Below are 15,243 nucleotides of genomic sequence, written 5' to 3' on the forward strand. Positions count from 1 at the left end.
AACATTGAAAATCTGGATAACTGAATATGCCAAGCAGTTGAATAGACATGACAAAGGAGACCTTTCCTAAAACCTTTACACCACGCTGGAAGGACAGAATATATTGACCTGCATCAGCTCTCCCTAAGCTTTCCCTTTGTAAAGAGATCTACTCCATGAGAATTTTGGAATCTTAGATGACTGTCTATAAATTCATTTGCATACTTTGAAAAGAAGCCATTAAATAAACACTACATTTTTTTGGCTCATTTATAATTTTATCATATCTAGTTCATTTTCAGATTTTCCAGGAGCTTAGCAAAATATACTACGTAAACTCTATCATTCATTGTACATAATATAAATCCATAAGGTTACATTTTCTGTAGGAACAGAATTAGAAGTCTCCTAATGGAATTTTTTTAAATACATAGACTGATCATAGTAATTGATCATGAAATTTAGCTGGGCAAGGAGGGAAATGAAGAGGATATACAGTGACCCAGAGGTGTCGCAAGGTGAGAAGATCAGTAGACTAAGGGGGAGGATATTTGGACTTGGAGTGCTGTAGGGATGCACTAGAAATACAGAAGGTGGTAGTGAAAAGTGGGATACTTGAAGGGATTACAGCCTTGGGAGAGGACAGGATTAAGCATATGACTACAGGAAAGGGAGAAGGAGAGAACCTCGAGAAACTCAGTGACCAGAGTATTGGAGGGTGAATATTGAAGTCCCCAAGAATCATGGCACAAGTTTCAACCCTGGTACTACATACTTCCCAACTGTGTGTCCTTGGACCAGTTACATAACCTGTCTCAATTTCTTCATCTGGTAAAATGAGGGTAAGGATAATATATTTCTCATAAGTATGAGGATTAAACAATTTAATACTTATAAAAGCACCTTAGTATTGATATATGACTTAGTACTGTTGTCATGATCATCAAAATCATTGTTATGATCCAGTCCTGTGTATGTCTTTGCTTTTCATTTAAAGTGTATTTAGCAATTATTTTATGCCAGGCATTGTGCTCGGTATCCTTTTTAAAGTTTTGTATGATTTTCTTTGGCCCTTTTGTGCTTCAGGAATTTCAAGTTGGTCAAAAATAATACACTGAAGCCTCACCAAAAAGTTATCCTTGAAGTCTGTGCCATGAGTTCTGCTTGCTTAAAGTAAAATGCTGTTTAGTAAGAATATAGACCTAGAGGGGAAGCAGAATAGGCCAAAGCAGTGATTACTTGAATCTGGAAACTAGACTTGTTCACAATAGCAAAAGAGATGCTTGGGGAGAGAGCCAGCTATAGGCCATAAAAGGGAATCTAACCATATTGCTGAAGCATGGTGGTATATCCAGAATGTATTGTGACAGGAGTTGGGGGGCAGACAAGATGGAAAGTTAGCATTGTAGTGTTTCAACATGAAACAGTGGATTAATGTCCTTGCAGGCAGGTTAAACGCAAGGGGCTAGTATCTTGGAGATTGGCTATCAAGATGTAGGCACTTGGGCATTGGAGAACAAGACAGAAGATGAAGTAAAATCTCTAAAATAATGATACTCTTTGTAAAGGACCATGCACTTAAAGTCAAGGGCTCCTAAGAAAGTAAACCTAGGCTATTCTTAATTATTTATAAAAGTATGCCTTAAGATTGCATTATCATCTGGCCAATTACTACAGGCAGTTTCACCTTCTGGCTCAAAACACACATTTTTCATCTACACAAATGCCAACCATAACGTTGCATATGGGTGAGTGTGTTTTGCAGACTGTAGCTAAAAATCAGTGTTAAGTTTGAGCAGACATGGGGAAGAAAAACAATGTGATGTGAATTTTGTTCTCTGTGTTTAGGCAAGCTACGACCTATATCTATGCCAGTGGAATATAATTGGGTGGGGGACTATGAAGATCCAAATAAGATGAAGAGAGATAGTAGAAGAGGTAAGTGTTCTAGAATTTCAGTGTAGGCTGGGTTGTTGGAACAAAAAGCAAATTTAAATGTTCTTTAAATAGGATGTTATGGCTTCAGTGGAAAACTTCATTCTGTCATTGACTTTATGATACACCCAAACCAACTCAGACCAGCATTTGACTATCTTGATATGGTATTAAATAGATATCTTCTCTGAATGTCTCTTAAGGGATTCAAGGTAGATAAGAACACTGTTAAAAAATAAATATCTGATTGTTATTTGAAAGTTACTATTTGGAAAACAAGGTCAGAAGTGTGAAACTGCATAAAAGAGTTAAGTTCAGTGAATAGGAAGAGATTGTAATCAGTCCCCATTGGTCCGCAATGCAAACTCATTACTTTTGTATTAGTAAAATCTTAAAATGAGCATTGACATACATGAGTAAAGCTAATGGAAACTGGGCCAGTGACTCTAATGAAAACCATATAGAAATGGAAAAAAAATGCTTTGCTTTTTTTTCTCTTCTGTTTGCTGTTCAGGGTTATCTTCTTACTTGGGGGTGGGCTACACTTGAAGTATCTACCAAAAGTAAGTTTTTATGTTCACTTGTCCTGCTATTGAGGTGAGCCGTAAAGAGAGCCACTGAAAGTCTCACTACTAAGTGGGATTTGACCAACTGTGGATATGGTAGGCTACTTCTGCTTTCAAAAATAGAGAGTCATAAAGTTGTAGATAAAAAATAAAACAAAACAAAAAAGTATTCATAGAACCTCAGCTCACTAAGCTTCCTTCATAAATATTGAACCCATTTGCCTGTTATTTCTAGCCACTGTACAGAATTTGCCATACAGGGATAACCAAGCACGAATATTTGCTTTATTAGTCTATTCAACACTGGTTTCACGGAGTGAGCGTTTCAGAAATGTTAGTGAATACAGGAACATTGACAGATTCCTTTACATCTATGTATTCATTCCATTTTCCAAACTTTAGTTTCTAACTTCATTTGTTTTATAGAATTAATCAAGAAAAAATAAAAAGAGAAACGCTTATCATACGCCATTTCTGAGTCACTGTTTTGGGAGTTCATATGATAGTGCTTTCTTGGGGGGAAAATGCCTTATGAAGTTCTAAGTGCTGGCTATCAGTGTAAGCATAGATTTTATGAACTGAGTTTCCTGATTCAGAATGTGGGCCTTAAGTTGTCCAAAAATGCTACCTAGCCAGTTAGAAGTCAGTGTTTGTCATCAATTTTAGCAGAATCCCACTGGGGGAACTTGTTAAAAATTGTATGAGCCACACACCCAGAACTACTGATTCAAGCTTCAGTGATTCTCATATAGTTGGTCCAGAGATAAAATCTGGAGAAATAATCTATAGGCTATTTCTGATTGCCCTATGATCCCAAATAATTAAGGTTCTCTATATTCTCACTACGTAGGTATTTTATAAATAATCCAGTTACATTTCTGAAATGACATCTAATAGCACAATTAGGAGAGAATGGTAAATTTGGAATATTTGCATATTTATATTGGTGTATTTATCTGTTTTTATATAGAAAACTCTCTACTCCGATATATGAGCAATGAAAAAATTGCTCAAGAAGAATACATGTTTCAGAGAAACAGCAAGAAGGACACAGGGAAGAAGTCTAAAAAGAAGAGTGATAAGAGTAATAGCCCGACTCACTATTCACTGCTACCTAGTTTGCAAATGGATGCACTGAGACAGGACATCATGGGCACGCCTGTGCCAGAGACCACACTATACCACGTAAGTAAAATTTCAAAGACTCTGTGCTACAGCTTTTATTGGGAGCCTGGCAAATGACTCTTTGGGGGTAAATTCCAGATATTGTGTCTTTATCTCATTGCCAGATTTCCACAAAAGATCCTAAGTTTAGAAAATTTTTAAAAAACCTTGATGGCTTGATTTGTTCTTTAGTTCATCTGTTCGGTGAGTTCATATGTTGTACCAGGTTCAATTTTTTAATATAATCATAGGCTCAAAGTGAAGGAGAATTATAATTAATTAGTTGATTAATCACCTAAAATAATAAATAGTAAATGGATGGCTATCAAGTTCAAATTAAAGATAGGATTTTTAATATATTCATGATTTCTGGGGCGCCCGGGTGGCTCAGTCGGTTAAGTGTCCGACTTCGGCTCAGGTCACAATCTTGCGGTCCGTGAGTTCGAGCCCCGCGTCGGGCTCTGGGCTGATGGCTCAGAGCCTGGAGCCTGCTTCCGATTCTGTGTCTCCCTCTCTCTCTGACCCTCCCCTGCTCATGCTCTCTCTCTGTCTCTCTCTCTCAAAAATAAATAAACATTTAAAATTTTCAAAAACTAAAAAAATAAAAGTGAGCATCTCTTACCTATTAGTCTTGGAGCATGGCGCTCAAGGCAAAACTGAGAACACATAGATAGCGCATTATTACATGGAGAGAAAGAAACACCAAGAGTTCTGATGTAAATTGATTGTTGTAATGGGTGGGTACAAGAAGTGTAGGAGGGTTAGGGGAGGGGGGCAGCCTTAGCTTTCTGGGACAGTGAGAAAAGATTTAGAATGGGGAGTGTTTGTGTGAAGAGTGAAAGATAAGTAGCAGTACTATGGGGAGAAGTATATGGAGGTGCACCACATTCTCTTGTGTGAGAATATGGTATGTTCCAGGGACTTCATGATGCTCAGAATTACCAGTTCACTAAAAACAGAGGGAAAGCACATGAGGAGGGGGCAGTAGATGGGCCTAGAGAGGTAGGCAGGACTTAGATCAGGAATTTCAAGATAAAGTACTGAGGCTCTTTCTTGCAGTGAAAAAAAAAATTATTGAAGAATTTTGAACTGGGGACTGAAATGATGAGACTGGCTTGTTGGATCCCTCTGTTGCATAGCACTAATGAAGAGGTAGGAGGCCAAAGTCAAAGCCATTATACCCAGGCTAGGTGGATGATGAGAAAGTAGGACAGTAGCAGTGTGGAGACTGAGAATCTTGTTAGCCAGAACATTCAGTTAACAAAATCAACCCATTGTATGCCATTTTCATTAAAACGGAATTTGTTGTGCCAATGTAACTGTAGCTTCTTACTAGGAGCCCTTAAAAAACATGGATTACAAGTTTTTAAGTAATTTCAACAACTCTTCTTGGTGATCAGAATATTAAAAATTTTTAATCTGTCACATGGTAAAAGGTATACCATCTAAGTATATAAAGTGTGAAAGATTTAATCATTTATACTTGAATTACTTTTCTCAGCAAATCTTTTAAATCATCTTCTTACTTATTCTATAGCTCTCTCATAAAACTAGAGTGTAGAAAAATATCTTCATTCATTTGGGTTGAAGTAGGAGAGCAGTTAGCACTCCTAGGTATTCATTCTGTACCCTCTCCAAGCGTCTTCCCCTCTAAGAGAATAGTGCCTGTCTCAAAACCTGCTCCCCTAAGTGACTGACAAATCAAATGATTATATTTGCCACAACCATTCGTAGTCAGTCTGAATCTTAGCTGCATGAAGGGGACCACTTTCGCTGTCACTGTCAGAAATGCTGTCTGAACACCAGGCTCCCTCTAGAATCTAGTGCTCTAGTCAAAAATCCTAAACATGAGAGACAGCTGATCTATTCAAGAAGGAAGTTGGTAGTGAGAGATGAGACTCAAAAAGGAAGAAGAGGCCACTTCACCCTGAGCATGTAAACTATTGAAGAGGTTGGATTTATCCTAAAAGCAGCAGTAAGCCATTGAAGGCACATTTAAACACTCCGCCTGTGCCATCCTGTCGTGCACATCTGGACAGTAGTATACTGTGAGGGAAGAAAATAGATGAATGTTGTGGATTGTGGTTTTACCTTATGGAATATAGTAAAAAGTGAATCAAACTGGTAATCAGGAATATCCCTGAGTATTGAGTATTGTAAAGGAGTATAAACTGTTACCACTTTTCTGAAGGGCATTATTTAGTTACATGTTATCAAGAGCTAGGTCTAGTAACGGCACTTCTAGAAGATTATTCCAAGAAAGAAATCAGTCTCCTTTTTGCCTCCTACGTTTATTATGTGACCTGAGTCTGTAAGAAGGTATTTCCAAGACAGGTGATATTTATCCCAACTAACTTTTGACAGAGGGATAGCATGTAAGGAATATTGTTAATTATGTCAGGGGGGTGGGGAGCAGGGGAGTCCTGCATTGTAACACTGACCCACTAATCCCGTAGTAGAAGTATTGACACTTTCTAACTCTATTCCTTGTTTTAAAATAATTGCTAGCCCCAAAATGTATGCCTAACCAATGTTCAAATGCCTATAACCAACATTCAAAGGAGAAAACATTTATTAGTGAGGTTTTCACTAGGCTCTGAGTTCCCTTGAGGACAGTTATCAAGGGAGCTTCCACATTTATTGTCTTTCAAATCTCATAACAACCGCATTTGTAAATGACAAAACTCAAACTCAGAAGGATTATATGATTTACCCAAAACTGTGTTGCAAAAAGTGTGAGCGTAAGGACTGGAACCCAGATCACCTACTCCAGTGATCTTTGCACACTCTACCCTGCTTCTCTGTGCATGGTAGGATTCCTTACACAAATGAATTTATGCTTTAACAACTAATTGAATGAATTTTCAAAAAGTTTAAGAAACATGTGCCTTCATATGTTGATTTTGATAACATTTTCAGTACCTGGATTGATGTGTACTCAGATTTCTCTTTTGCTCTGTGTTCCTATTTTTTATTAACTTCAGAAAAAACATACAGAGGCACTGCTGTTATAAAGCACAAGTAGTTATTTGGCATGATCTATTGCTGAGACTGTGGAGGATTGTAATTAAAATTCCCTGGACCTTGGAGACAAAACAACATACACTTAAATGATTGCTTTTTATATTTCGCAGGAATACTTGGTTGTTTTTGTTTATACACACCTATTTAAAAATTAAAGTATTTTTCCTTATGTTAAATTGTCCTAAAACAGAAGATCAATATCAGTATTTCATCACCTTCATGATGAACCACTGATCTTCATTCTTACAGTTATTCATTTGGATAGCACAGCCATTTTGAATGGAATGGGGCTGAAGTGGAAGCGGACTATGAAACCTGAGTACTGAGTTTCATAGACTACGATCTCTGTTGTAATATAGAACTCCCTGTGCTCTGGGTTCAAATTTAGAGAAAATTTTATTGAATTTAATGGCAGGATTATATCAATTTTAAATACCCTTTAAACAGTTTAAGAAAAGAATGGGGTGTGTGTGTGTGTGTGTGTGTGTGTGTGTGTGTGTGGCGGAGAGGGAAGACGGGGTTCCCTCTAAGAAGAACAAGATTAAAATCCCCAGTGGTCTGTTTTGGAAGGCAGCTCAATAAAAATACACAAAACAAGGCAAATACAGTTTGGTTTTACTGTTTGACTCATTGCGCTTTGCAATTATAGCAGAAATGTTTATTTCATAATAGAGAAGATTGAGACATCTGTGGTATTGTAAAATACACAGATTTTTATTAATTCCATATATTTGTTATTCCAGTTTATATATTTTTCTTAAACTTACTTAAAAGGAAATCACTCACTATGCTCTAACCACCCTGATCATCCACTTTTTGACATGCTGTGCCCTATACTGAAACTGTTTTTACCCCTTTTTCCCCCTCGGCTGACTTCTATCTAAATGTGAAATTACAGAGAGGCTTTGCACGATTACTACTACCCTAAACTAAATCAGCTTCTTCTATTATAATCTCTTAGCACTCTCTATATTTTCTTCAAAACCTTTTTTATGATTTGTAAGTATATGCCTAGTTATGTGATTGTCTGCCAAGTGTCTTTCTCCCTTGTACATAGTAGGGAGGAAATGTCCACATGCATGACAGAAAAGGATAGCTTTCCCATTTTGTTCAGCATTATATTTCAACACCTAATATAGGTATAGTAACTTATAAATGCTCAGTAAGCATGTGATGAATAAATGAATGAATGATTAAATGTGACAATAACTTCATTGCCTGTCTCAGGATATCTCCATTGTTGTCCTCAGCCTGCAAACAGCTACCTCCATGTCCTAGGCCAGCCCTGCTCAGCACAAACAGGCCTTCAGTTGGAATGTATGCATAATGGGAATTCCCAGGAACTTATTACCATAGGCTCAGTGTCCCATGTGCCAGGGGAGAGTCCTAGGACTCTGAATATCCTCTGTCATGTTTATCTAGTCCACATTACTAAATTCTGCTTTGGTTCTTGCTTCTTATTCATCACTACCATCTTATTATGGAGGTCGCAATATACCTTTCTGCCAAGCATGTTACAGTATTTTTGAAAAGACTGTAATTTTATTTTACCTACTCACTGATTCTCTGTCTGAAAATGTGGGAGTTGTTAGCTACCAAAGCCCTCATCTGATCTTGAGAGCACAGGAAGAAAAGCCAGACAGCAGTGTGTGTGTGTGTGTGTGTGTGTGTGTGTGTGTGTGTGTGTGTGAGAGAGAGAGAGAGACAGACAGACAGAGACAGAGACAGAGACAGAGGGACAGAGACAGGGAGTGGGAGAGGGAGAGAGAGAGAGAAATTGAAATGTAGTGATAAAACCCTTTAGATAAAGAATGATTAGATTCAGGTCTTTTTTTTCCTTAATAAGATATCCATATGACAACTTGTTCTCACATTAAAGCTGCTGTACTAAATCCATAAACAAAATAATAATTTATTTTAAATCTACATGTTGACATGCCAGAACAAGTAAAATTTGATTATGGATCCAGACAACGTGCAGGTATACTTTCATAAACTGATTAATTTAAAATAGATTTAGAGTAGGTGTTCAAAAATCTGGATAATCTCTTCATAACATTCCAACATTTATATGGTTTGTCTTAGGATATAACAGCAAACTTTCATTTGTTGTTTTACTTCTGATAATTACTTTTATCCATCCTCTTCAACTTGTGAAGGTATTTTTGGTGGAACTCCTGGAGGAAGGAGGTGGAGAACTGTCAAAAGACTTTTTTTAACTTAACATTATGAAACAGACACTATTCTAAGTAGTTTATAAATCTTATTTAATCTTCATAACAGCCTTATGAGGAAGGTGCTGGTGTTATTCTCATTTTACAGATTAGGAAACTGAGGCACATGGATTAAATAAATAGCAAGTGGTACAGCTGGAATTTGAACATTAGTACTGTGCCTCTTACCATTCTATATTGCCCCTCAAAAAAAATAAATAACGTAATTTAGCAGAAACTCTACAGCAATTCTAGTAGTATCAACCATGTGTAAAGCTCAATGTAAATACTGTAGAATATGTATTAACTAATAATAATATTGCAACTGCTGCTATTATGAGGGCTAACATTTATTGATTGCTTTCTCAGTTCCTATCTTAAGAATTTATACACATTATCTCATTGAATCCTCAAATTGACCTTGTGAGGTTGCTACTATTTTTATATCTATTTTGCAGAACTGAAACACAGAGTTTACCTTACTTACAGTCACACAGCTAGAAAGTAGCAGACTTAAGATGTGAGTTCAAGTAGTGTGGCTCCAAATTCCACATTTTTAGGTGAATAACGCCATTTCTACTCATAAGTGTCTTACCATCTTTTAGAGAAGACAGACCTATTATCACAATGATGCAAACTATGCTATATTGTCAAGATATAAACATTTATAATGAAATTTATCTATATTCATAAAGGTTAGTTTGTCTAATCACTACCTGACTTGGCTGCATTGCTTCAGGATCAATGAAACTGAAATAAATTTTGGTGGCTAAAAAGCCATCTCTGACCTAACAGTTGTTTATAACAACCACTTTCTTTGCATTTTTACTTTACTCACTTGGACAGCAGCCATAGTACAGTGTTACATGATGTTTTCTTCACCAGGGTGCATGCAGACATGTTAGATATGCATTATAAACATTAGTGTATTCCCATTTGTATGTTTTCTTTGATTCCCTATGGATGACTTGATTATTTATAGAGTGTTAATGTCATATTAAGAGTAGTTTAGGGCGCCTGGGTGGCTTGGTCGGTTAAGCGTCCGACTTCAGCTCAGGTCATGATCTTACAGCTCCTGGGTTCAAGGTCCACATCAGGCTCGGTGTTGACAGCTCAGAGCCTGCTGCCTGCTTGGGATGCTGTGTCTCCCTCTCTCTCTTTCCTTCCCGCACTCACGCTCTGTCTCTGTCTCTCAAAATTGAATAAACGTTAAAAAAATTGTTTTTAAAGAGTAGTTTTAGCAAAGCCCTGCACAGGAACAACCTGGACTGTGAAAAGCCTTTCCTGTTGGGCCATTTTACCAGAGCAGTGATTCTTCAAGTATAGGCAATCCTTGGCAAAGGGCTCCTACTGGCTGAGGCTTGATGCAGTGATTCTTATGGGCAAATAACACATTTCACAGACTTTCATTTTCACTTGTGACTGGATATTGCTTACTAGTAACCTACGATATAATTGTAAAAAGTTACAAATTAAATAATCTTAAATAATGTATTGATAGAGTTTGCCGAATATTCTAACTCACTGTTTCTCCAAGAAGCCTGGTATCCATGCAGCTGAGGGTGCAATTGAGCTATTATTGTACAAGCATGAACAAATGTAGACAGTTCAGGTTCCTGCCATTTTCAGGTGGAATGCTATATTGATAATATCATTAGGATTTGTTTTAAGTTATCTGTAGTTTTTGGTTGCTGTTTCCTTTTCATTATAAACTATCATTAGATTTCATCACTTTTGGTTTTAGTTTGTTTTAGGTTGCTTGCTCTTTTACCTTCTAGCATATGATTCACATTACACACGATTTTCTAAAAATGATACTATGAATCATCCAGACCACATGGTACTTATACAGTCATGAAGTGGGGACAAATGGACCATCGAGTCTGTTGGCCTGTCTTAGGGGGCCACAGTCAAAAACTGTTAAGACCCACTACTTTAGATGGAAGCCAGTCTTTTAGGTTTCATGTTTGAACAAATGTAGGTTTCCTTCTGCTAATTCCTGGTTAGATAATGGCTGTCAGGAAGCACAACACCAAATCTGGCTTAATTAGTGAGGCATCATGCAAAACAGGACACAAAACAAATGAATTAGGAATTATTGAGTTGAAATTTATTAAATTTGAATCTTATTACAAATTCCTTGTTGCCTTTGGAAAAATAAAACCTAAATTCTGAGGCGAAGTCTCTGACTTGTTGTTGAGGTCAATGTTTGGAGATATACCTGCCTTGATCAGAGAGGTTAAAGAAGCCCCATTCTCTCATGTTGTAGACCTATGTCGTCCAGCTTTCTAGCCGCAGAAAAATTTCCTCAAATTTTGTTGGCAGTAGGCCTTTTTCGCTCTGATAATCATCTCACCCACATTACTTCACCACCATAACTCCTTTAATCAAACATGTCAAGTCTAATAAAATGCCAGGTAAAATTATTTTACCCCTAGAACTCTTTAAAGCCTCTCCTGGTTGAAGGACCATAATCTATATCAAATTATTTTCTTCACTCAGCTCCTAAAATCTATTACCCCCTTGATGGTTTTAGCATCCTCCAATTCCACAAAACTATAGGCCTAGTGATTCGCTGTGTATACACAAATCTCATCCAAAGATTCCTCTTTTGTTTTTAAATATGAAACTTATTGTCATATTGGTTTCCATACAATACCCAGTGCTCATCCCAACAGGTACCCTCCTCAATACCCATCACCCACCCTCCCCTCCGTCCCACCCCCATCAACCCTCAAGTTTGTTCTCAGTTTTTAAGAGTATCTTATGTTTTGGCTCCCTCCCTCTCTAACCTTTTTTTTTTTCTTCCCCTCCCCCATGGTCTTCTGGTAAGTTTCTCAGGATCCACATAAGAGTGAAAACATATGGTATCTGTCTTTCTCTGTATGACTTATTTCACTTAGCATAACACTCTCCATTTCCATCCATGTTGCTACAAAAGGCCATATTTCATTCTTTCTCATTGCCACGTAGTATTCCATTGTGTATATAAACCACAATTTTTTTATCCGTTCATCAGTTGATGGACATTTTGGCTCTTTCCATAATTTGGCTATTGTTGAAAGTGCTGCTGTAAACATTGGGGTACAAGTGCCCCTATGCATCAGCACTCCTGTATCCCTTGGGTAAATTCCTAGCAGTTCTATTGCTGGGTCATAGGGTAGATCTATTTTTAATTTTTGGAGAAACCTCCACACTGTTTTCCAGAGTGGCTTTACCAGTTTGCATTCCCACCAACAGTGCAAGAGGGTTCCCGTTTCTCCACATCCTCTCTGGCATCTATAGTCTCCTGATTTGTTCATTTGAGCCACTCTGGCGTGAGGTGATATCTGAGTGTGGTTTTGATTTCTATTTCCCTGATGAGGAGCGACGTTGAGCATCTTTTCATGTGCCTGTTGGCCATCTGGATGTGTTCTTTAGAGAAGTGCCTATTCATGCTTTGTGCCCATTTCTTCACTGGATTATTTGTTTTTCGGTTGTGGAGTTTGGTGAGCTGTTTATAGATTTTGGATACTAGCCCTTTGTCCGATATCCCAGACTACATATCTGCATCTCTTGGCCCATACCTGGTATGACAATGAAGTTTAAGGCACAGTTGTTGACTACTGTTCCGTTCTAGTTTCTTGAAGGTAACTTTTTGAAAAACAGTGTTAAATTGTTTGCAGCCTTCATGGACTCTTCATTGGCTTTTGGCTCAGGCAGCAACTGGCAGTGGGCCAAAGGTCACTGACTCAACCTAGAATCTCAGTTGTAAACGATATTGCTAAATCTGTTTTTTAACATCTCTGCAAATATCAGACTAAGCCAAGAACAGGATCCTAATAGGCTTGAACCCAAAACCATGTTGAGAAATATATCAGTGTTTCAGTTCCTTTTCTTAATGTGAAAATAATTTTAAATTAACTAGATACAAACTTTCCTCCTATAAGAAAGAGTAGATTAAGTTATCTTCTCATATTTCCTTTTATTATAAATTTGGAGTGGCCTCAAGAGAGAGTGGTTCTAGTATTTAACCTCCTCCAGATAAAAGAAGAGAATTGTTTTTTCTGAGATTCAGATGGCCAAGAATAATGCTGTACATATATAACATGAGCTTGAAGTCAGCTGTATGAACCTAGACACATTTCTGAACCTCAGTTTCTCATCAGTAAAAAGAGGATAATACTTACCTAACATGACTATTTCACAATTAAATCATATGTTGTGTATAAAGTTTTTTTCACTGCACTGGGTACATAGTAACTATTTTAATGCCATATGGAACAGAAATTAATCTGTATACATTGGAAGGGAATTAACTTCCTGTCAAGCAAATCAGAAAGCTTTCTAGGACTAAAACATGTGTTTTCTTTGGACATTAATGAGTGTAGCAGTTAGGGTTAAATCAGGGAAGAAGCACTAAGTGACATGGAATAAAGGACTAGATCTTACTCATTTGAGGAGCTGGTTAAGATGCCTCGGCACAGCCAGTGATCATGAAGAAAATCTGGATGTGAAGCCAGGGAGAGCAAGATAAACTAGAACCCATGAGCACAAACTTGAGCCTTGCCTCCAACTTCAACAACAAAGCTGATGCCTTCCACCATGGAGATTCACAGGCTCCCAGTCCAGCACTTCAAGGAGCTGAAGTTGTAGGCTCAGCTGCTGACTCATGCATACGAACAAGCAGCTGAACAGTGACAATGTATGTGAGCCACAGCAGTGACTGACATCCTACACCAACCTTCAGAGCATAAGGGCTGCTGCCTCACTTGTGTTCTCCAAAGTTCACACAAATGTATTTGTGGCCAACCCAAACTAGAACCATATAGAGAAGGGAATTCTGAAAGACATACTTCCAGCTTTGCTAAGGTGGCACAGGAGGAAGCCAGCACACTGAGGTTTCCTTTTCTGTGGCCACTGTATGTGCCTACCAGGTTAAATCTTTGAAAATTGTCTAAGGACAGCCTGTATGAACATCAGTGGTAAAGTGAAAAATTCTAAATTATCATAAATCTGGAATGAACTCAAGGGACAGCCCACCTCTCTGAAGGTATCATCCCTATAGCCCACTGACTTAATCTTCCAAAGCATATACTGGAAAATCCAACTTCAAATTGTCATTTATCTATCTTCAATCAAGAAATTGACTAATAGAAGTAGTAATTAGGATAACATGTCTAATCTACCTGAAGGGGTTTGTACTTAATACAATATGTCTAACAGTTCCTTAAAGAATCTCTTTGCATACTCTGAGGAGGAGTACCACAAGGCTGATACCTGGACCACGTTACCTTAGCCACTTGGCGAATCTCCTTCACATAGTTACATTGCATCCTGTCCTCATTTTGTAATCAGATGACTACCCTAAGAAACAACCATATGAAATCCAATTCTTTGTTTACTATGAAAATATTTTTAAGGATACTGTGTTTTCTACTCCTTTGTGTCCTCCCCCATATATGTTTTTATAATTGGCTAAAAGCATTGGCTCCCTGTGATAACAATGTATGGAAAATATCTGATACAGTATCTGGCACTGCAATAGTACACAAATATTCTTAGTATCTTTCCTTCAACCATAGTCCCAAAATGTCCTCACCAGTGGGATGAGAACAAGCCAAACCTAGTCTAGGTACATTTAAGGCAACCAGTCTAGAGAAGTGGCAGCAAACATCAGGCCCTGTAGAAATCTAATTTTTCATATCTGAGCTTGCATAAATTGCTTTCTTTCTCTTACTCAGTCTTCTCATTTACAAGATGAGTGTAACACTGCAGAGAGGACTCTGGAAAATGCCATCTAAATCGATACCATAATGATGATTTGATTCCTGCTGCAAACACAGAATTAAAAAAAATTCCCATCAAGTCTTTCTTTCCCTTCTGTTAGATAAAAACAGTTTTGCTTTCTTAGTCTCAAAATTGTGTCCTACTAGATGGCCTACTAGATGGTTCAGTATTGAAGAGAAGAAACAGTATGATTTACCTTTTCAACTATTTTATTATCATATAGAATGACTTATAAAACTTTCTAAATTTAATTTTTATTTTTACCCAGTAGTCTCTTTGAAAGATTTTCTGATACAAAAAAAAAACCTCCAGATCAAGGAAACTGCAGCAAAAGTAGCAGATGTAGAAACACTTGAAGTGGTTGTCTTGGAGAGTTTGTCTAGTCTATAAAAGCAACAATCTCAGAATAAGAGCTCAATAAAAACATACTCTTAGCCATAAAGGTATTTAGATAAAAGCTAGCATTCTTGGAACCCATTACACTGACATGGCAAAAATTTCATGTTGGGAAAATCTTACAATATATCAGAGCAACAAACCTAAAAATAACAGTATCCAGAAAAAGCTGGTTAGTTTCATGTTCTTCTAAGCCA

The 15,243-nt window shown here is 37.5% G+C and overlaps 1 protein-coding gene across 4 annotated transcripts in view; it reads left to right on the top strand.

Annotated features, from left to right (window-relative positions):
- The window catches only part of CNKSR2 (connector enhancer of kinase suppressor of Ras 2), a 297,547-nt gene that overhangs the window by 206,630 nt on the left and 75,674 nt on the right, over positions 1-15,243 (top strand). For 2 of the 4 annotated variants that reach the window (XM_015540102.2, XM_042974264.1), the window contains 2 exons: positions 1,828-1,917; positions 3,451-3,665. In XM_015540102.2, coding sequence (XP_015395588.2) covers positions 1,828-1,917; positions 3,451-3,665 — 305 coding nt within the window. The remainder of the gene's footprint in view (positions 1-1,827; positions 1,918-3,450; positions 3,666-15,243) is intronic. The other 2 variants (XM_042974263.1, XM_042974265.1) reach the window with 1 other exon arrangement.

Source organism: Panthera tigris, chromosome X (genome assembly GCF_018350195.1).
Source record: "Panthera tigris isolate Pti1 chromosome X, P.tigris_Pti1_mat1.1, whole genome shotgun sequence".
Classification (NCBI taxonomy): Eukaryota; Metazoa; Chordata; class Mammalia; order Carnivora; family Felidae; genus Panthera; species Panthera tigris.